Source organism: Notamacropus eugenii, chromosome 1 (genome assembly GCF_028372415.1).
Source record: "Notamacropus eugenii isolate mMacEug1 chromosome 1, mMacEug1.pri_v2, whole genome shotgun sequence".
Taxonomy (NCBI): Eukaryota; Metazoa; Chordata; class Mammalia; order Diprotodontia; family Macropodidae; genus Notamacropus; species Notamacropus eugenii.
Genome location: NC_092872.1, coordinates 26424979 through 26449185, shown reverse-complemented (window position 1 = coordinate 26449185; position 24207 = coordinate 26424979). Strand labels below are relative to the sequence as shown.

The 24207-nt window shown below is 35.4% G+C and overlaps 1 protein-coding gene across 7 annotated transcripts in view; it reads right to left on the bottom strand.

Moving 5' to 3' along the window:
* Window positions 1-24207, bottom strand: part of BNC2 (basonuclin zinc finger protein 2) — a 512918-nt gene that overhangs the window by 326837 nt on the left and 161874 nt on the right. The window contains exon 1 of one of the 7 annotated variants that reach the window (XM_072655820.1): window positions 3-13501. The exons of 5 other annotated variants lie outside the window; for them this stretch is intronic. In XM_072655820.1, the coding sequence (XP_072511921.1) occupies window positions 3-5 (3 nt within the window). In that variant the 5' untranslated portion in view covers window positions 6-13501. Of the gene's footprint in view, window positions 1-2; window positions 13502-24207 lie in introns of those variants that run through there. One more of the 7 variants, XM_072655846.1, reaches the window with a different exon arrangement.

Here is a 24207-nt window from a genome sequence, read left to right as displayed (position 1 = left end):
ACCATGAGCTGCTCTGGCCTCCCAGTCAGTGGTGTACAGTTAACAGATCACTCCTGGCCTTCAGCAGACAGCAAAACACAGCTCTGGGAAGGAGGGAAGGAGGATGGGGGAGGGGGGTCATCTGGCAGTTTACACAAGAAGGCAACTCAGCTCCGTCCTGGCGCATTCCTTCTCTCTATCTCCCAGCCTCTTTGCGTGTGTCTTGTCATATTTTCTTCAGCTGTTAATTGTCCAGACTGCGAGACTTTAAACAGCCACAGTTTAGGAAAAGCGAAACCCTTCTAAGTGACTATCACAGCAAATCCGCTTCACGCTGGTGGGTAAAATTTTCCAAGGGAAGTGTTCTTCTGACAGTTCCTGAGTCTCTAAGTCCCCCCCCTCCTTCCCCACTCTCCGCCACACACACTCCCCTTGAGGGCTAAATGCACTTGTGGCAATAAAACATTCATGCGACTTGGAATTTTAACACAATGCCATTTCCCCAGTTTAACCTGAAAGGAATGCACTAGTCACAACAGACTACATCACCTCGCCATTAAGCTTTGCCAAGGAACCGCTCTTTTGGCTGTGCTGGGCCAGCTTTGACGGGAAAGGAGTACACAGACCCACACACAGAGCCGGAGGGGCCACCTCTGCTTCCTCAGCCTTATCCAGCAACACCCTGCTCTTAGCCGTGACCCCTGATCCCCCCACCCCCAGCATTGTGAGAGCCTTGTGATGCTGTGTCACTTTGGAACTTCTGAAGTCACCACACTGGGGAAGCAGGTCCAGGGTTCCACTAATTTGCTGCTCTGTCTCAACAGGCGCTTGGCGTATGGCCAGGAGTCTTTTTAAATTATTTTTACCACTACTCAAAGTTGTATGCTTAAGTATAGAGATGCTTTTTTTCCCTTTCTATAAAAAAAAACCACTTTACATTTGCATTCAGTAATTAGGTTATGATTACTGACAAAACAGTTTGCTTAGGGGACTACTTATCAAAGCTGACAGTACTTTGGAATTCTAGAAGCATTTCATTTATATTTTCTTTAGAAACACATACACACATACAACACAAAAACTAAATATCTCTTTGATTTCTCCTGGGAACTTTGGTGGGAAAGTCAAAGGTGTTGACTAGGAAAATATCTATGCAGAGCATTTTCAGTAGCTAGTCAGCTTGGTTACAAGTTAAAGAGGTAGGAAAGCTGAATCCCAGGAACTTAAATTTCATCATTTATATATTGTTCACCAACAGGTTTTTTGGTTGGGGTTTTTGGGGGGGTTTTTTTGTCCCTAAGAATATGTTAGAAAAGATAGCAAGGAAAAAAAAAAAAAGACCATTTCCAAAAAGGAAAACTATTTCTATTCTCTTCTGGAAACTTTTTTTTCTTAAAGCTGTTCTCATTATTTTAATGCTTCATTTATTTCAATGCCACCAAAAGTCCATTTAACACAGTCTAGTGGAACCATCAGAAGACAGAGGTACCAGCCAGTAAACTGAACTAACCTGCTACAAGACCTTAGGTGAGACCCTTAAACTTTAGGCCTCAGTTTCCTCACCTGTAAAATGAGGAGTTGGCCTAGATTTAACATAGAGTGTCCATTTCAGCACTGAATCCTCTGATTTCATGATATAAATCAAGTTATGCAGAATTGTTTTTAATTAATAGTCCTGCAAAAGGCCTAGGTTCAAAAAGGCCTTACCTAGCCCAACTCCCCAGATCCATCAAAATCAAAGGAGCCCTCCCTACAAAACTTTCTTTTATGTTTGTACGTATTATTAAGGAAACTGTCTTCGTCAATTTTATACTCAACTGTTTCAATTCCTCTTTTTCAGAGACAGGCTCTTCATTCACTCAGTTTTTTTACCCAAAACATCAAGTTCTCTTCCGTCTTCCCCAAAGGCAATCCATATATTTTAGTTATTGCCAGGTAAACTATGGGCAACCCTAAAACGACATTCCACTCCAGTTCCCCAAACTGAAACTATCACCTGCATGATTAAATTAATCTCCAGTGGCTCAGTGCACTTCTGTTATAATAACGTAACAGAGATAAATAGTCTGCATAAATACCATATCAGATGTACTTCACCAGGGTGTCTCATGTTTAAGTAATACTACCACAGTAGGGCATATTTATTCAGTGGTCCTGGTGAGAGTTGCTTAACAAGCTAATATGCACATAAAAATAAAACTGAATTGCCCTCTTTAAAAGGCTTAATTTTTGTCATCTTAGCAATTGGAATTAGCCTTACAGCCCACTTTCTTTTCCTTTAAGTAGACATCATGACCTGAGAAGTTAGCCCTCCTCTCAAATGGGCCATGATAATTTTAGATTGAAAGGTCCACACTTAGGAAGCCAAGATACATACATATCATAGAAGTGCACATATGCATATACAACCTCTAAACTCAATGTGACAATTATTAAAACCAATAGTGATATCTTTAAATAATAAAAGATCTCAAATCATGCATGAATGGAGAAATTCAGACACACTTTTTACAAATTCAGGTTAAACTCATATACTCAGCATTCATTCAGATTACAGTCATGCTGTACGGCTAGTCAGAAAACTTTAAAATGTCCCAGGAGGGTACACCCAAAAAAGAAAATTTCCTATTAAAAGTACAAAAAAGCATATTCCCTTTCAAATATAATGGCTCAACTTCAGGAGAAAGAAAATTTTTCTATAATAATTAAGAATTCACTGTGAGAAAAAATAAATCAAATTTAAAAAATAATTAGCATTTAGAAAGTATTTTGTTGGAAACAGAAAAGAATTTAGTGGAAATGCGTTAGAATTTGAGTCAAGAAAAGCCTGTCCAGCTTTTAACGGTCACTGGCTATGTCACCTTAGATAAGTCATTTGAGCTCTCAGAGCCTCAGTTTCCTCATCTGAAAAAGGATTAAAACAACTAGGGAACCAACCTTAGGTAATTTTTGTAACAATCTAATAAAACAAATATTTTATTTTATAAGTATAAGCACTCTCATTTTGTTTGCTATTAGTATATGGACTTCTCCATGGTTAATAAATACCAGTATAAAAAAAAATTAAGTTTTTATTGGTTTTCAACAAAATAAGATAATCAATTTCACAAGTAATAGTCTTCATTAATACACATGATTATAGTATTCTTCTACTAGGCTGGTAAGTCTGACCCAGAAAATTTAATATTACTAGAAACAGAAAAAGTAGAAAAAAATTTAAAGCATTTAAAAATACTATTAATCCAACATTTCTGTAAAATGTTTTTAAAATCCTGAAGTATAACAAAAATATTCATTCATTAATGTTTTGATTGAGATCTTATGAACCTGTAATTATCAAACCTTTGATGCCAATAGATTTTTATTGACCCTTTAACAGAAGCAATTCCTTCAAATTTTGGTCAAGTTTCTATTCTATAACAGCTTCACCTAACTCATCTTATTTGTGTTACTTGGTATATAAAAAATCCTGTAGAATTAAAACTTCTTACTTCCTTGACATCAAAGAAAATCAATATGATTCTCTCACCAACCTAGAGAGTCCAAGAAACATTTGAATGCTTATACACATGTACACTTGTTAATGTATTTTACTCTATAAGGCCCCATTTGTTGAGCCAGGATTAGCTAAGACAACACTACGTTGGGGGAAGGTGTAGCAGAGGTGGAGGTAAATGCAGGCTCAAACCCTGTGTGTGGCCAGGGCAGAAGAGGAAAGGAAGGAGTGTGGAAGAATGACAACGAAGGGAACAGAGGGAGACAGCATAAGAAGGCAATTAGCATGAGAGATCTGTGAATGAAAATAGGAAGACACAGGGGAAGAGAAACAGGAAGGAAGAAAAAAGAACGGGATGATGGAGAAGGAGAAGGATGCAGAGAGAGTCACATGGAGAAAAAGTGAGTGAGAGAAGGAGAGGGAAAGATAATAGGAGCCCAAGAACACCACAGTGGAACAGGCAGCTGGCCTGAGATGCTAATTCAGCGCTTTAACAAATCAATGCCACTTGAAAAGTACAATGCGAGCCCTCACTGGGTAGATGTCAGGGGACTGAGAAAATGCATTCTCAAGTATTTCACATTAAGAGGGAATAATGTGTTAATTTATAACTCTTCACCCTATACACTTGGATTATCCATCTGTGTCAGCGATTTGACTTCTTAAATTTATCAAAAACATGAGCAAAGGGAGGCATCTTCTGCTTAACCATTGGGAAACAGAGGTGTAGAAAAAGCCTGTCCTGTGTGGTGGGTCTTCGTACAGGGGGGCATAAGTGGGGGTGACAGAAAGGTGTGTGTATTGGAAGGGAGGGGAGAGGTCAGAGGAAAAGAAGGAAAACCTAAGGTCTTGCTAAAAGAGCAACCAAAGGAGAGACTTTTTGGGGGGCGGGGGTAAGAAGAGTTGTGGTTGATTGCATTAGGTACCATCCATCAAAAATGACAAAGAAGAGAAGGAAAAACTTGAATCAGCAACCAGAGCTACCAACATTAAGAATTTACTTTAAGGAAACTTAGTGAGGGCCTTTAGCTTAGCCAATGGAAGAGGAGTTACCACTAACTGAATTGTAATTAAATTGTCCTGAATGCAACATGAATTTGAAAAATACTGTTTATCAAGAGGAAGAAGAGGGAGAACTAAGCTTATTTTATTTGGTTGATTAACAAGGAGGAGAGTCAATAAAGAAATCTGACAGACTCTTCTCATACACATGAGACGAATTAAATGAAACAGTTGTCCCTCATGTTAAAACACCAATTCAACTGAAAATCAAGGTCTTGAAATTGTTTCCTAATTCTGCCTACTAGTTGATTTTTAATATGTGGACAATACACTTGATTAATTACCCCCCAAATCTAATAAGAAACATTTACTATACTAATTACAACTGTCTTGAAAGCATGATTCACATGGAGCATTCTCACATAAAGGGGATATTTTTGCTTCCTAAACGTGAAGGACTCAAGTTTGAGAGCTATGAACATTGCCAACCAAATAGCTTCTCAGGTGATTGAAAAATAAATATAATCAAAGTGTAAGATTACTCAAATTTCAGAACAAGAAAGAGAATAAGTTGCAATAAAGCATTTGAATTTAGATCTCATTTTCCAAGATTATGTGAAAAGCATAAAAATAGACACTCTGAAAGAAAAAAAAGGACAACTTTGTAAACGTCCTAAGGTTTGTACTTCGGAACATTTTTCAATTATTTGTGCCACACATTGATGCCTAAACTCTATGGGCATTCCTCTTGCCAGTTCCACAACTGAAACAGAAACAGACATTCTCTTATTTTCAAGACATTCATATGTAAATACATGCTGATGAATGGAAATGAGATGCTATACATGATGGGTAATGCTCTACATTTAGTACATGTGGAAGTTACCTCACTCACTGAACCTCTAGTCCCTTCCCTTCCATTATGGAACAGAAAATAAAAATCAAAGACTACAGTGGACCTTCCATAAGTTTCTATAGGTTAAACACATTCTCAAAGAAATACTTATTACAGAAAACTGGAATTCTTGTAAGTAGGATATTCTGTGCCTTCTTTATAAGGTTCTTTGTTCTAGAGAGTTTAGTTCTTTACGTGTATGTTGAATTCTGATCAGAAATTCAAGTTGTAAATCTTCAGTAGTAATTGTTATGGTGGCCCTGGACCAAAGGTTCACTGTACCCAAAATAATATAATTATTTGATGAATGCTTCATTTCTTCCAAAGCACAAAATTATCTTAGGAGTTTTCTTATTTCATGATGATAAAGTAGCTTATTTTCTTCTTTCATAAAACCATAGGAGGCAGAATGAAATACATTGGATATGTGTGTGTAAAAAGCTAAGGAATCACATATTTACGTTTTAAAAGAGTACACTATTTGTTTCTCCACAGTAGGAAGTCATCCTGTCCTTGTTTTTTGCATGAATTATTCCTGTCGGTCCCATCCAGGCTGGCCCCTAATATAAGCTATCTATTCTTATCATTATAGTACAGTTAATCCTCCTCTCCCTCCCACCACTCCCTCCCCCCACTCACCTAAAGGGTTAAAAGACTACAGTACATTTGTGACTTGTCAGTGACATATAATACCCAGGTCCTTCATGCAATCAACTTTTACTTGACATGTATTTGCTCATCACAGGACCCGCATTACTACTGGGAAAATGAAGAAAAACCTAAATTAACACTTGACATTCAATATGGTCAAGTCCTTAATTGGCTGGGCTTCCTGAGAAAGCAATTTTCTATTCCCCAAACTGTTCGTGTGTCATGTGTGGAGTGCAGCTCTTGGCCATCACTGCTGTCCCTCGCTCACTCTAATGAGAGCAGATGAATTAGTGCGACGTGACCCGATTTGAACAGGGCTTCTTCCTCCCCTCCCCCCAATCCTTTTCCTATACCAGTGACAGCTGTGTGGCAGGGCGAAGAAAGACTAAGAAATGCTCCTGCAAAGAATCCTAGGAAGAATAACAATTTTTTAAAAAATGGATCATCAACATTTTGTTGATATCACTGAAAACTGGTCATTTAATTGGGGAGGAGGGGTAAGGGAGCTGCTGCTTTAGGAACATCAGGGGAATTATCTGAGTATGGTTGATTTGGGTTGGTATTAACTTGCAGCATCTCTCCCACTACTGTTTAGTTTCAGTATTAGATTGTAAAGGTCTAATTAAAATAGAATTTACATCCATTTAAAAAATTAAAGAGTCTAGAGAATAGGTCACCTAGCAAAATGAACAGTATTGAGTTTGGGCTTTTGGTTTAGTTTGGTTTGGTTTGGTTTTTTGGAGGGGGAATCAATACATCTATCTTTTGGTAACAAATTGCCATTCTATAACACTGTGATGGGGACAGGGGAGAGGGGGAGAGGGTAGAATACAAGAACAAATTCTCAGTATAATCACCTTGTACAGGTTTGTACTTCTGGGCTCTCCTGATTGGCATTCCAAATGATCCTGTTTGGTTACACTGGCTTTTAATTTGTGCCATGAATCTGCATGGATTTAACTCCTATTTGTTAAGGAAGGATAACTACTATGTCTTGAATTGCACACCTTGCTAGCAAGACAAAATATGATCTAGTTATAGATTTAAGATAAAAGAAATATATTTCCAATTGTATTTCTTTTTATTTCATTTCTAATGTTAATGGGGACCAAAGAAAATGCCTAAATTGTTCTGCCAACCCAAAGTTGAATAAAAAAATCTGAGGGGTTAAAATTACTGATTTGAGGGATGACTAATTTGTCTGAAACAAACAGCCAAGTGAAATGCCTAAGGACCTCATTACACTGGGCTTTAACTCATCTTACTTAGGTGAGACCCCCAAACAATGCAATATGTATATAGAAAGCCCAGTCAGAAAATCCTTGTGTCAGAAAATCAGTTTAAGTATGCAATCTTCTGGGATAACAGTCACAATGTAAACCTGCTTTAATCTTCAGTCTGTCTAGTTTAGTACATCCAGTTAACTGCTACAAGTAGTAGAATCATCACTAGCCCTGACCCTGACTTAGAAATGTTATTTCAATAATTACATCAGAAGATTCTTGTGAAGAAAGCCCTTTATAAAAGCAAAAGCATTACAGAAACATGAGCTATGAATTAAAATATGAAGTGATGGCTACATTCTGTGAAGATTTACCAGGATTTCGCAAAAATGACACCACCGCCACCATACTACCCAAGTGAACAAGTCGACAACTTCTACTACTACACTCACATATACATATCCATGCAGTTGCATATGTATATGTGTCCATATCTGTGTGTATATAATTATGACATCAAATTATGAAATCATCTTCCCCTTTTTGCATCTGTAATAAAACATAATCAAAGAAAATGAGATTTTTTGAGATTTCTCTCTTCTAATATAGCAATTCATAACAACTAAACTTAAAAATTTCTTTGTAAGATATACAGATAGATATGTACCTATATTTATATGTACTGAAAGATATGATTTCAAGCTTCCATAATACACTGAAGAACTTTAAAAATTAAATCTTATACTTGTGGGAATATTAAGAAAATTCGTAATATAGGAAAACTCTGAGAACGTAAACTCTTTAAAAAAAAATTTAGACTTTAGATTTCAGAATTTTTCTCAAAGTAATCCTAAAGGAAATGGTGCATTATTTTCTTCATGTTGTTGATAAGGAAACTGAGCCTCTGAGAGATAAGTGACTGATGCGCAACCATATTTTGAGGAACACAAATCATTCTTTGACTAAAGTGCTTTTACTTTAAACAGCTATCCAGGATATTTGCACATCATAACTTATGGTGATGTTATCATTTTGGTTTTTTCCCTCCATGATAAATAGTCAAGAGGCAGAAGAATATACATATGATATTATGGATAAATAGTAGAAATTGAAGTAAAAAAGACCAGGATTCATTTCTTGATTTTGACACATGTTAGCTATGTGGCCACAGGTAAATCACTGAACTGCTCGGTGCCCCAAGCACCTCAGACCAAAAATCTGATGAATTTCTAATTTTGCATCACTGTATGGGGAGTCTTGACAACAGGAGTTTTCCAAACCTAATGAAATGAAAAGGTAAGGAGGACCTCTCCCTCGTCCTATGCCTACCTCCAAAAAAGGCATCCTCTTGGGTATTTTAGAAAGAAAAAAAATGGTATTTTGAGATAGTTAACTAAGTTTAGTACATCCAGTTAACTGCTACAAGTAGTAGAATCATCACTGAGAAACAAAGGGCAGTGTCATCTGATGAATCATTTCATGGTGACCTTTGAGATGCTGACTGGTCCGTCTAGTTCCATCTGGGAAATGCATGTCTTAGACAAGGATAGTTTATTAACTGGAGTAGAGGGTGAAGACTACAGAGTCCTCTAAACTTGAAAAAAGGTAGACCTTTCATTCTGCAAACTTTAGGATACTTTTTCCCCCAAAAGAAGAACATTATACAAATTAGGATGGATTCACCACCTTTTCTTCTCCCCTTAAAAAATAGATCACACACCCTCTCCTTATTTTAGAATAATGGCTCACATGCACGTAGTGCTTTAAGGTTTAAAGACATTAGGGTGAAACCACAATATAAGTGTTCGTGACACTCAGCTATACTACTGAGGTGTGTACTTGGTAATATAGTGGATTATGGCACAGATGGGGGAAAAGGCCAACTATGACTTGAGCACTTAGAAAGCAGTTGAAAAAAGAGTTTGACATTTTCACAGAGTGTTCAAATTAAATACGGCCAGTGCAGGGTTGGGGTGGGGGATGGGGTGTGAGGAGAGGCATCCATCTAACCACTGATTCATCACCAACAGATTTGACCTATGGGGAACAGAGGGCAAGCAACGATAGGTCAGAAAAATGACTCTTTAACAAACTAGGCATTTTCTTCCTGCACTGTTTATACTTAGAAAGTTGTTTTTTGTTTCTGTTGTTGTTTTGTTTTTTAATGAAAGAAAAGTAATTGTGACTATGGCAAAAAGACATGCTTAAACCTGATGATTTGTTAGGGATGAGCACTCTTTAACATTCATAAAAAAAAAAAACCAAATGAAGTGGTTCTCTGGAATGTTGAGGATTAATACAGATGCTGGCTGCCACTGTCATGCCCACATAAAATATGTCAACCCAGAAAGAGCTGCATCAATAACCCTAAGATACTTAAAATGCAAAGCAAGTTTTTAAAAAAATTTATTTTGAACCAAGAGGGATAGTTGCATAGTTTTCTACACAGTTTGCCCACCTCAAATAAAATGTTTATTCTGTTTTTAAGAGTACAAATGTATGCCACCTACTCAGCTTATGTGAGTTTACATTTTACCATTTTCAGAAATTATAAACCCAGTAAAGAGGGGAATAATTGCTTTAAAACAACCTGGCACAGAAAATGATATTTTTTAAGGCACTAGAGAATTTCTGGCAAAGACAAGGCACAAATGGTGTTTTATGAAAATTAATAGCATATAAAGGATATACTCTCCTTTTTTCTTCCTCTCCCCAAGTCCCTTCTTCCTAAGATCCCCTCCCTTGTATTAAAGGTATTCTATCAAATTCCCAGTCGAGGGGTTGCTAAAAGTGGTAAGTCACAGATGTGTTGACATAGACCTTCTTGAACATGGCATACCAACGTCATCCTGACACACTTACAGATGCCTCGTTACAAGCTGCACCAGTCACTTGACTTGAAATACCTGACTTAACTGTAAAACAAACTGTTAATCTCTGATCTTTCCTCATGTTCAGCTCTTCTCTGCAGTTCTGGAACTAAACCAATACCTTGTGATGTTTCTTTCTATCACAGAGAGCTCCACCCTGATTGGTATTTGACACTGTCTACTGACTGCTCAATGAGACCCCAGATAGCACCTAGCAGCACCTCAGCCCTGTTTGCAGATCATTTGAAATGAGATGTTCTTGATTCCTGTTCCCACAGAAATCAATAATAGGATGACCTTCAATTTAAAATACAAACTAATTAATTACCTGTTCTGTTGAAAATGTTGATATCTGATTTGCCTGGAGAATTTCAATTGTGAATAGATTATTTCATTAAGAAGGCCCTTCAAAAAATATGAATAAATACTGAAAACCTCAAATTATACAATAGAAATGATACTTTCTTAAAGTAGATATAAAATATTTTCTTTGCAAGTATTAATATTGGGAAGTTTCCCTCTTGTGGCCCATTTCCTACTGGTGACATCCTAATCAATTGCCTTATAAATTAAAGCAATCCCACAAACATACGCAGCCAAGAATTCATGGTTTTAAGGTGAACTGAAAAGCTTTATATTTGAGTTCAGAGCCATTTTTCCATTACAATAGTTAATGACCAAAATCTCTATTACAACGAAAGATATTGCATAAAAGATTTGCAATTGTTGCTTTACAACTTCGAAAATACTTTGAGCCTCTACATACGTTAAAACTATTTAGAACCGTTTTCGCTTTGTTCTTGATTAAACATTATATACAGGTCACAACAAGAAAAGCTATATAGAATCAATGCCTATTCGTGCAGACTTACCACATACCCTGTTCAAGGCACTGTATTAGGCAAGACGGAAAATACAAAGAAGATTTTTTTATTTATTAGACATTAATTTAGCATTATTGTATATTAATCCTTACCCTTAATCTCAAAAAGTTTAAAAACAGTCAGAGGAATTTAATAACTCTAATATGTGGCAGGAAGATAGAGTCCTAAGTACATAGTACATACAGTATACTAAGTATAAAGCAGTATGAAAGTTCAGAGGAGTAACAGACCTAAGGGTAACATCCAGGAAGGCTACACAAAGAAGGTGGGATTTCAGGTATCCTTTGAAAAATGAATAGGAGTTAGAAAGGTGAAGATGGAAAGAAAATGGTCACTGCACACAAGCTGTTCTAAGGTAAGCAAAGGCAAAAGACAGGGGAAAAGGTGAGATCAGTTTAAGGAACAGTGAATAGATGAGTTTATGGCAGTGTAACATGAATGAAGAAAGTTGGTTTGGGGTTTTTGTTATTTTAATGATCTATGTTTTAGGAAGATTACCTTGGCAGCTATGTGTAAGACTAAGTGAAAGGAGAAAAGACTAGATGAGGGGAGACCAGTTTAGAGACAAATTCTATCATCTAAGTGATAAGTGGTGAGAATCAAGACCAAAGGGGTGGCCATACGAATGGAGGGATGAGACTGGATGTGTTTCACATTAAAACTGATTGCTGAGAGAACAGACTGTACATGGGAGGAGAAGAGACCATGAAAAGCCATCAGTGAACACTTCAAATTCAGCCAACATACTTTTTTGAAAAATGTCAATACAAGGTTAAAAGAAAGGATAATTCAGTTTATTCCTGTAGAGGAAAATATTCACTTGGGAATGTCTAGTATTAAAAAAGTATATGCAAAGAGCAATGAGTACTATTCATTCAAATGTTATCTAAATGAATGCTACATTACATCTAAAAAGAGTTCTAGAAAGATTATCAAAGGAGTAGTGTTCTGGGAGCCTTGTTGCACAGCAATGGAAAAGAGCATGTGACAGCTTTGTTACAAAATACAGTTGTACATAAAAATCAAGTATAGAACCAAGGGGATTCACTTTTTGGATGTAAGAAGAAACTAAAGTTCATAGACTAGAAGTCTCATGGATCTTTATTCAATAAGTTCCCCCCTTAAGTGAGTTTTCACATCAACCATACACTGCCAAAGGGAAAATATACTCATTAGCAGCAATGTGATCTTAGGTAAGTCACTCTCTGAGTCTTAGTTTTCTTATTTGGAAAAATTAGAGTCATCAAACCTGAACTACCTAATCTTAGGGTTGTTATGAAGTACATTGTAAACCTTAAAAATACCTTAGATATGTGAGTTTTTAACATTGTATCAAGATCCCACTGAAATCTATATCCACTTTGGTCCTAGATAGAAGACAGTCTCATTTTCAAAAATCAATTATTTATATGAAGAAAAGAAACTTTAGAGTGAACTGAAGATATTTCTCTTTAAAAAAAAAAAGACATCTAAAGTGCATAAATGCCATTTTACAAAAAAAACAAACTATCATTTTATGAAATCCTGAAGCTACACACAGGACATAACTTGGCATTTATGTAAATTACAAATATATGTCTTTAGATCACGGTTTGCACATAGAACATACCATGTGCACAACATATGATGACCACAAACAGGCCAACACAGATGTCTTTAACAAGAGAATGTGTTTCTAAAGGCAGACTACTATCATAAAGCTAATCTATCATGCATTTTTGTACGCCCTCTTTGTCATAACTGAAAGGTACTAAAAAAAATACTAGGGAATGTTTTTAGAAGAACTAGTAACACTGCATGTTTTATTGTACATACAAATATGCGCACATGTGCATGCACACACATACACACACACCATCTCTTCTCTATCACCTTGTAATTTTTTAATAACAAAAACAAAAATTCCCAAGTAAAAGGTATGGGGTGAGGTGAGTATTCACTTCACACAACTGTACTCAAAGACCAGTGATGGGGGCTAGGGGAGAAGCAGATCTAAAGCAAATGAAGGCATAAAATGCAAGAAAATTCTGTGTTAAATATGTTGTAATAAAATTTCAATGTTTCAATATGGAAAATATCGCAAAATATAGACAACATATTTACTTCCACCTGCACTAATTTCTGCAATTATGCTTCATTACTGGAACATGTGCTTGAGGGCCAGCATATATTTTTGTTTGTTTGTTTTTAAATAAAGTGTTTCTAAAAGAACATTTTTTCCATTTACACTTTCAGGTCACATCTGAACTTTTAAGTTCATTTTCGCTCGCAAGCCAGATTTTTATTCCTAATTTACTCTGATTCTCAATATAAGTTGAACATTTGTAAATCACAAAATTACAAGTGAATATTTGATTATGCTATATTTCTTAATATACAAAATGGAAATCAAACAAGCAGTAAGCATATCAGTCTAGCACATTTTGGAAAGACTACAGGAGAGAAGGAGAGAAAGAGAAAGGAAGGAAGGAAGGAAGGAAGGAAGGAAGGAAGGAAGGAAGGAAGGAAGGAAGAGAGGAAGGAAGGAAGGAAGGAAGGAAGGAAGGAAGGAAGGAAGGAAGGAAGGAAGGAAGGAAAGGAAGGAAGGAAGAGAGAGAAAGAGAAAGAGAGAAAGGAAGGAAGGAAGGAAAAGAAAGAGAAAAAGAAAAAGAATACACAGACATTGGTTGATCCTATTTTCCATTTTCTGTGTGTTATTATATGTTATAATATATATTCTATTAGAATTGAAACTTAATTTCCTTCTGTGAAAGGTTCTTGAACATAAAAATAAAAATAGCCAACTGGACCTTAGTCATTAACGTGCCATCACTCCATAGCTCTCATTGAATAGTCTCTCAATATCACTTGCTTTTAAACACAGTGGCACTTTGCCCATAGTAGGTACACTATTATTTTCATCATAACCGTTACAATACACTGATTCCACACTTTTTGCTTCTTTCTTTTCTTGGACTTAAAAGGTACGTTTTAGATTTTGTTGCCCAAAGAAGAAAATGTTGATTAAAAAAGCAAAGGCATCACAGCTGCCAAGAAAACAGAAGCAACCATTCCATTGAATTTTGTAGATCTTAAGACTTGGGGCTAGAAGAAACTGTAAAGATTTTCAAGTCCCCTTCCTCCACTTTATGGGTGAGAAAACTGACACTTAGAAAAACAAAGTGCCTTGCCAAAAAGTTAAGTTAGTTAAGTGTCAGACCAGGATTTGAACCCAGCTTCTAAGGCTAATCCAGTAATCTTTAATTACTGTAATCTTTACGTTCATAATGACTAAAATCTATCTATCTAGTGTTCAAATATTTCTTATTTCTACTTTGCTACTGCTTTTTTGAACTAATTGAAAATATTTTGTTTCTATTGGGTTAAAGAGGAAAACTAAGGCAGAAAAAAACTAAGTTAAAGGATTCTACATAAATTTAGCAAATATTTATCCATTGTTACTATGAGGGAAGTTACATGTGTGAATTAACCAATAATAACTGACAATTAACCTCTTTATTCCTATACTATCTATTTATTTCTTAGAAGTAAGTATAAAATACTTCAAATGCCTTATGTCACAATTAAGAATTTTCCTTACAAGAAGACACAAAAAAAGACAGACAAATCTTTTTGGGTGTGTGGCACAGAGGACAATAGCTTATATAAATAAAAATACATATGGTAACATAGAAATTAACAGAGTAATTAAGTACACATCATTTTACTATCATCTATTGATTGGCTGCTAGTTCACATGCAAGAAAAGTGTTTTTATATAATGAACTTTCCTGTCTCTCTTTTCATGAGAGAACCTGGAATATATTATACACATATGAATGTGGCCTGGGATGCAGGATATGGGATGTGCTTGCTATCAACAGATTAACACTTCATTTTCATTACCCTAATCTCACCACAGCCTGTGAATGCTCTCACTCTTTCTTATTTGAACAACAATAGTGCATGAAAAGCAGGCTGACAGACAGAAGGGGCTCATTAAAAGAACAAGGTCCTTGTTCCTGAAACATGTCTCACCTGTATTATCAGGGAGTTCTGGCTCTCAGAGTCTGCTACTGAATCAAGCCGTCCCAGATGTCTATGTTTTAACTTCCTCTGTCCCCCACTTTCAATTTATTCTCTTTATAGCTAAAAACAACACACACACACACACACACACACACATACTCACACACACCCTCACTAAGAAATAACTCTTCCCAGTGTATGAGGGAATTTGTGACCTGTTATAAAGGCTGTTAATCCCAAACTATTTCTTTTCAAGTTGGCCAAGAAGACAGTAGCGCTAACTATGAAGACAGCTAAAGAAGAAAAATTTGGCACTAAAGCATGAAATCTCCTCTATCTCCATCAAAATGCTTTCTAGATTGTTTCAAAAGAATTACAGTTTCTTATTGTGAAAGTTTCTTAAACATTATGATTTGTCCTATAAATAAATGATAAGAAGAGTCTAATAATGGCATTCCCAATAAACTGCATAGGAACTTCACTATAAAGTCATCCACCATCCTTAGGATTGCATGCCATGTTATATATAGTGTTATAATGAAGTCCTTCTGGTGCAACCAATTAGTAAATCCCTTTGGATTATGAACATGATGGACACCACATTATACAGAATTCCACACTATAGTCATTGCTATGAAAGCTCCTGCGTACCAGGCCACTGTGTGAAAAGTCTCATTTCCAAGTAAGATGCTAATTTAATCTGAGGATTTTATGTAGAAGTTAGAATATAAGGAACAATATTTTTAAAGCTCCTTTGACTACTAAAAATGTCACATTACTCTTGTAAACAAAAACTAAACTAGCACACTTCCTATTTCTCCAAGAGTCACAGAAATTAAACATATCACATTGCCATGCAGTGAACCTATTTTTATTGTGCTGAATACTTTCCTTAGAATTATACAAGCTATTTTGTTCAAGCTGGAGCTGGGTTTTTGTTGGGATGCTGGTCTGTAAACTGGGATTTCTCTTCCACTGTCTAATTTTTTTAATTGGATAAATCATCACATCATTTGACAGTGTACGAGTTAAATTCTGACACAGGGTCAATAAAATGAGAGTTTGCAGTAGTTTTAGGTGAGGACTATTTTCATGAATGCATCCATTGTACGAGGACTTCGTATAGCTTGCCTGCAAATGACAGTCATATGCCACCAGCTGGAGCAGGCATTTCCAACCATGTCGACTGCTCTAGGGCTTTAAACACTGGGCACAGTAGTGGACAGATCTATTTATTAACGCCTGACGAAGTAACATAAACAACTACTTTTTGACTGACTTAAGCAGCAAAGCATTTCTGCTTTCATTTGCAAGCCAAGATATATGTGTGTGTATATGTATGTATATATGATTAAACCCATGCTAATGGAACTTCATTTTAATATTAGTTTTGTTATTATATTAAGGCAGCTGAAAGTAATTATTTTTATATGTGCAATCTTCATTAGCTTGGGGTTTTCCTCTCAGACATGTAGTTCAGACATTCCAATCATCAAACAGAAGTCTTGAAGAACTGTCTGGAGAACAAATAGCCACTAAAAGCTACTTTAATAAAGTTGAAAAATTCATGACACTCATACAAAAGCACAGCAGGTACAAAACTGGGAGATACACTCTCCCTACATACATACTTTACCCTTGTCAGTTCTAACCACCATATAAAAGTATATTAGTTTCTCATTATAAACTACATTTTTAACCTAAAATTCCAGTACTAATTTATGAACACTAATTCTATTTTGTCTTTTACACTTTTTTGATGTTGCATTTATCTCTTAATTATAAGGTCTCAGAAAACCACTGATTCAAATAATTTCACTTTCCTTTTGAAATTTAATCTGAACAAGAGTTCATATTATTAAAATGAAAATCTACCACTAGAAAATAATAATTCTCTTTAAAAATTGAAAAAAATCACAAAATTTTCCTACTGTTAGGCACTTTCTTACACAGAGTAAAGATCAAATTGAGCTACCTTTCAGCACCTTTGAATGATAAGCCTGGGCATCTGGTCACACATTTTTATCATGCCTTCACTTATAGGAACACTTACATAGCAAAACACAGACTGTCCTCATGTCAACACCCTATGCATAGGAACCTCCAGAAATGGTGCTTTTCCTTCCATTCCTAAACCAGAATAAACTGCTGGCAGAACAACTGTGCTATTTGATAATACCAAATTTCATATGTATTTTAATTTCCTTCTGTTTGTGAGAAAACTGCCAATGAAAAAAGAGAAGTGGTAAAGAGATAGAAAGAAGATAGATGAGGAGGAAGAAAACAGTGAAAGAGAAATTATAGTAGGATGCTGGGAAGAGAGGAGGGCAGATGAGATTAAACATTTGCTGAGGTTTTTTTGGACACTTTCTGCCAAAACAAGATTCTAAAATCATATCCTCTTAACAAAGAATATAGAAAAATAGCATTCTGATCCAACACATGAAATTAAGTTACTAGACATGCTGAAAAGAATGGATTGCTACTCAATTAACAGCTGCAAGATTTATTTTTTCTTTTTCTTGATCCACAAAAATTACAGCTGAAAATAAAAATGAAACTTTTTTTTTAAAAAGTCATTATTCATTTACTACATTAGTAAACTTGGAAATTGAAATTCTAGGTTAACCACATTAGGTGACATGTTCTTCAACAGGAATTTATACGTACTCAATTAAATTTATGTAAATGGAGGAAGAATGCAATGGTTCTTTCTGTCTTACCCTCATCCCTTACACTTGGTGGCATGAAATGCTCCCAAGATTATTTAAGCAGAATGACAATGCACAATGAACCCAAATGTACTCAAGTCATAAACGTTTTACCTTGGGGTTACACTTTAGGAAATTTCCTGGGCTCTCTTTTGGAAAATGACAAATTTTAAAAATCACAAATACTCATCCTCAATTCCCTATATTTTCTTTAAAGCTAAGTAGGGTGACGAGAGGAAGGGTTGTGTGGGGAAGAGAATATGCTTTATGAAGAGCCATGCACCTCCAAGATTGCACAGACCTCCTTAGAGTTGGTGAGGTGTCATCTGCATTAGCTGTTTAGATTCTTCTTACCCATTTTCTTTTCCCTCTCTGAAAAGCATTCCTCTTGCAAGGAGGGGTGGAGGTGGGGGGTGTGGAAGAGAGACCATTGTTTTGTGTACTTATATTTTGGTTGCGTTAGGATCCTCAATGCCCACATTATATTCATATACTAAATTATATATAGCATATAACATATACCACATTTCATATATCCCCTTCTTGCGTCTGTCCTTTACTCTTTATTACTCTAGAATTTTTTTTAAAAACCTTCAGTTTCAGGGAAAGACCTTCTTCTCCTTTGCCTTTCCTTAAACCCTAGTAGATGAACAGCAGGAGCCACAATTTGGGCATTAACTGCTTTTCTGGGATCAAAAAAGAGGCATCAGCTTTGGTAAGTAACGTGAGAATAAGCCATTTCCCATAAACTCCAAGTAGCCATTGACTAACAGGCAGTGAGGTGCCATCAGTTAGCAGCAAGTATCTGCTTTGTAGGACGGAGAAGAATAAAGCAAATTCATTCAAAGCACACTATTTATTCTACACAGGCAGATTCCAAATAGAATCCAACCTAAAGGAAATCTTGGAACTCTAATATGATTTGTTCTTTCAGCAGCATACTAAGCAGCCAGGACCGACAAAACAATCCCACAGAAAATTTCTAAGTTGGAAAAAGCAGCACACTGCTCTGAAAAAGTAGCTTGTTTTCATCTTCTTCACTATGTCTATTCTATGAGGAAAGAAAATGAGAAGTAGTCAGAGACAACATTACTGTCTCTCAGAGAGAGAGAGAGAGAGAGAGAGAGAGAGAAATTTATACTTACATATACACACATAAAATCAGAGACCTAAGTTTTAAAGCACAATATTAAGAATATATTTCAAGGTTCCCTCTCAATCCTTCCTTTTGCCATATACTCTAGAGTCTCAAGTATGGAAAAGCCCTCTTAAGCTGTGAAGGTCCATTAACTATTTGTATCCATTAGGAAATTTCTGTTAAAAAGCTATTAAAATGACTGGCAAAAAGACTCTCCATTGTGCACATATTTTTAATCTTTCTAGTGAAAGCAGATATGGGGGAGGGGGGTTACTAGAGCTTTTTTTTTTTTTGTTTTTCTGACCGAAGTTTATGACGCCAGCTCTGTATCAGTAACAGACTGTTCCTTTGGAATCTGGACGCTGTGTCACAACGACCTGGCAAATCTGAGCGCTTCTGCTATCGCTACAGTCCTTGCAGTCTTGCCTCAGCTGTGACCCATTCACTTTTGCCCCAACTTCTTAGAGATGCCTTACTCAGCATCTCATTAGTTAGGGAGGATTTGCCTTGGCTCTTAACCCTGACACAGGAGTAGGAGGATCTGCTGCTGCTATATCCCAAATCTGTCCTGTCACTACATTAAATCAGATTCCCATAAAACTATGCATGAATAATTGGATTCATCAGAGAATGTTAAAATACTCACATAAATATAATTATGAGAAATGCCTGCAATTACATATGCAGTACATGTACCTGTAGGTAAGTATTTTGTCATCTGTGGTTATCTGAACTCAGCAAAAGCTTTACAAATTGAACCCACACCTTTTATGTTTGCACAGCTGATAAAATAGATGTAAACATAAGCTAAGGAAAAAATTTCTTTAAAACAGTTACTTGATATACGCAACCTCATTTAAATTATACTAAAAATAAATGGAAGTGTTCCACATAATTTTGCTATTTAAAATGTATATAAATTATATGTTATATATTTGTATTTATACATGCTCAAGATGTGCATACTATATACATCTCAATTTTCTTGTTATAAATTTATATATTCTATATTTTATACATGTGCACACAAATCATGACAAACAACCCTACTATATTCTACATTTTAACTCCCCCCCAAAAATCTAATGTCAAAGCTACATTATTCTAGGGTACACATGTGTATAAATTAATATATGACCATTCTTAAAAAGAAAACACTTGACTAAAAGCAACACCTGAAATGACCCTATTAATTCAACAGGCTAAAGTTACATGCCATCTAAATTAATGCAGATGTTTATTTTAAGATGAAGACTGTAAGTTTGGGTAATGTAATTTTTCTTTTTATGATCACATGATTAGCAAAACATACCAACAACGAAGTACAGTGTGAAGAAAGGTGACGATGCAGGAAGGTATCTGAGGCTTGGTAAGAAAAGTTATTTTCAAAGACATTAGCTGTTAGTTATTGTATTAAGTCAATGAAATTAAATCTACATTAAAAATACCTAAGCTTCCTTTGAGCTGGAATGTTTCTCGTCAAAATTCAATTCACAAAATATAAAAAAAAAGCAGAATGAAATGTGATGGAAGCCAAAAGCATATGTCTTTTCACTAACCAATAAAAAGTATTCAAGAGAAAAATTTTCTTTGAAAGTCTAAAAACTTAGACAAAGCCGCAATTTCCATCGTAAAATAATGAGTCTACAAACTGAGTATATTTGCTTCTGTGCATGGCAGGGGCTGGCAGACTGCTTGCAGAACAACTCACACCAAACATGCATTTTATATTGGCTCTGACACTCTTATTATATATTTCTTATTGTACATTTTATCATTTTCTCTGAAGTGTACCAGATTTTACATTAGGTAGAAAAAGTTTGCTTTATTATATCATATCTCTGGCGAACAGATGCTGCTGTCTTAATGTAAGTCATTGATCTAATTTTTAGTTTTCTTGGTCTGCCCCTCACCTATCTAGAAAATGATTTCTCTGGTGATAACTAACACATCATGCTAATGAGAGAATCTAATGCACAATAGAAAAATGTCACTACTAATAATATTTGCATGAAGTTAAATAAAGCAACTGTAAGAGAATGTCAGACAGTTGTTCCTTAATAAGATACAGTTTCACAATAAAATTATGTTGTTAATTTTGTTACATCACTGGGTGAATCCTAAATTACCATATAATGATGCAGAGTCATTTATAATTCTAATATACTCTTTCACTCATGTCTTAAAAGAGAGCTTGTAGAAAAGGTTTTACATTTTATTTGAATCTGGCTAAATAACACTTCCCTTTTAATAAAAAGGTAAATGTGTTTTGCATCTGATGTCAACATGAGTTAAAGCCATGTCTCTGTAATGGTCTCATTTCAAAAAGAAAAGTATTTTAAAAGGTAACTAGAAGAAAAAAATATATATACCATTTTGACCAAGAAACAAAACATTTGTGAAAGCAGAGAAAAGGGCCTAATTTTCTTTTTTATGTGCCAAAATGAGTCCATATTTTCTGTTGATAACAATACCTCATAAGACTAGACTAGTCAGAGTTCTGGACTCTGCCAGATTAGCAGGGAAGAGAGCAAAGGGTTTCTGGTCATTCTCGACCTGTCACTGATCAAAGTGACCCAAAGAAGAACTCCTTTTACAAAAGTTAAGATTTATGCCCTTTAAGGTTATCAACCATTCTTCTGTATACAGAATGAAAATGACCCCTTTTAAGTGAATCATACTTCAATATGGTAGGGAGAGGGGGGAAAGGGAGGAGAAATGTCGAGTGGCAAAAAAAAAAAAAAAACCCAAAACATTTATTCAGATTCTTAAATCATAAGCTCCTAGCAGATAATCTGGAAATACATCTCCTTCCACAAATTTTCTTTGGAATGTGAAGCCTTTACATTTTTTTAAGCATTACACAGAAGGGAAGATCTACACCCTGTAAACAGATTCAAACTCATGTGAAAAGATCGCAGAAAGCATTCCTGTATCCTTACTTCCCCGTCACCTTTAGATACACAACTCTAGACTATTCAATTTCAGCATTCATGGCAAATTTCCAATCTACAAGTTCTCTTCTAGTTATTGATAATGAATTCTCTATTATCTAGGTACGAAACCCTCCAAATGGGTTATTGCTAAAGAACACTACTTAATTTTTTATATTTAAATAATATTGACAATAATAATGCAATTAGCAGCATCACATTTCATGCTATTTAAGTAGCCTGTGAAATGAAATTATTTTTCTACTGATTATATGAATATTTCATTCAGTATCCATACAAGTATATAACATTCTCTTTGAAAATTAAAAGATAGTTGAAAATATGAAAATGTTTGGGATGATTTTATACCTAAGAAAGTTGAATTCAGTATTTCAAACTTTTCCCTTTAGCATGAAAAAAATTTAGCTTAATTTGTTCATTGGAACTAATGTTTCTTTAAACCACAGAATTCAAGAAAGAAGAATTAGGTATTTTAGGAAAAAGGTCACTCAAAAATTATACATGCTGAATCAGCATTGCTGATGAAGGGATGGGGGGATAAACATTATGTGAAGAAAAAAACTTGACACTTACATATATTTGCAGTTTTGCTCACACATCGTTTAAATGTAGAGCTAGTAAACACAAATTAAAATGTTGCAACAACCTGAACAAATGTGTAAAGGAAGATAAAATGTTACCCTGAAGGAGGGGAAAAAAAAGATGAAAACTCACATCCCTCTCCTTGCATGTTTTGTAAAAATGCAAGTATGTTAAGCAAACATTTTATAGCAATAAAAGGGGGGGAGGAACAATCTCAACAAGAAAATTAACAAAACATAGAAACATACAATTGAAGCACAAACATTTAAAAATAGATGATTATGATTATCATTTCCTTTACACAGGACTGAGTGTATCCCAATGTCTGATCTCATAGAATCAGTCATGCATAAAGTACTTCCATAAATTTCTTGCTCTTCCCCACATGAAAAGTAATATACTCACCTATGATCACAAAAACATAGATACATACACAACACAACACACATACACATACATACATACATACAACACTTAGCAACCTTAAATTTAGGGGAAATGCAATAGCCAAAAGAAATCCTAAATATTAAAAACACATTGTGAATAAATTATTCTCTAAATAAGGAATTTTTAATAACTTGCCCTATTCTCTCCTATCTTTTGTTACAATTTTATGTTTGTTTAGGCTAAATATTTTCAATGAGTTGGGGCATGCTTAGATCCAAATCTATCTGCAAAGGGTCTAATGCCAAAGAGGCAATATAACACCATCTAGGTGGTTCAATAGCCATTTATCAATTGATCATTATCTTGATCTGGTTACATTAACTCCTTTGTAGCCACAGTGGAAGACTTCCTCATTCCCACCCCAACACTTGACCTCAACTACTTATGAAAAACACAGAGAGGGGCACCTAATTCTAAAGTAGACGTGTTATTTTCCCCCCTTGAATGTCAGAGCATATTGTATCTTCCAATACACAGGAGAGAGCATACAAACCATTGCTGTCTATCGCAACCATAGGCTTCTCCTAGTGACACTGTGCACTGAAAATGTACATCTGTGCTAGCAAATGAACTTTAACTTTTAAGAATGGGAAATCACACGGAAAGAGTTGCTTATTTGGCTTATGTTGTTGATTGAATTTAAATGTCAGCTTACTGTATCAGCAGTAATCAGGGTCCCTCTACAGGATATATCAAAATATACCTTATTCAAATGCATTTATCCTGGCTTAGAATGTCAAGGCAAAAGCTTCTACCCAGAACAGATACTACAGGTCTTTGACTCATTATTTTACCCTGTGACTATACACTGCACTTTTAAACTTTTTGCAGTTCATACTCAAGCTAATCTTTTTCCATACACTATACATTAACAAAAATTAGCTCGATGCACTGCTTCAATTTGTACACTAACTTTTAAGGTAAAGAGATTTTCAAAGTTAGGAATTCTATCCTTTTAAAATTATCAAAATAATGGCAATTTATTTAGTAACCCCTGGGCTACATAATGAAGCATGTTTATTCCTATTCTTTGTAGAGTAACCTCAAGGATAATAATCTCAAACTACTTTCTTTTTCTTTTTATTGTTTTGAAAGGGATTTTGTCTGTCTTTTAAAAGAAAAGAACAGCCCATCTGACAGGGAGTCCTTCCTCCAACACCCCCCCCCCCCCTCACCTCCCCATGCCTCAGTTTTGAACTTCCCTCCTCTGCTAGTCCAAGATGAAAGTTTCTCTCTCTCTCTTTTTTTTTTGTTTTCACGCAGTAGAGCCAAACAATTGTGCAAGAAGAGCCGCGGCATGCAGGACGCGTATCACCAAGTGCATGGTACAGAGACACCGGCTCCTGTGATTAATTATCAGTTATTAC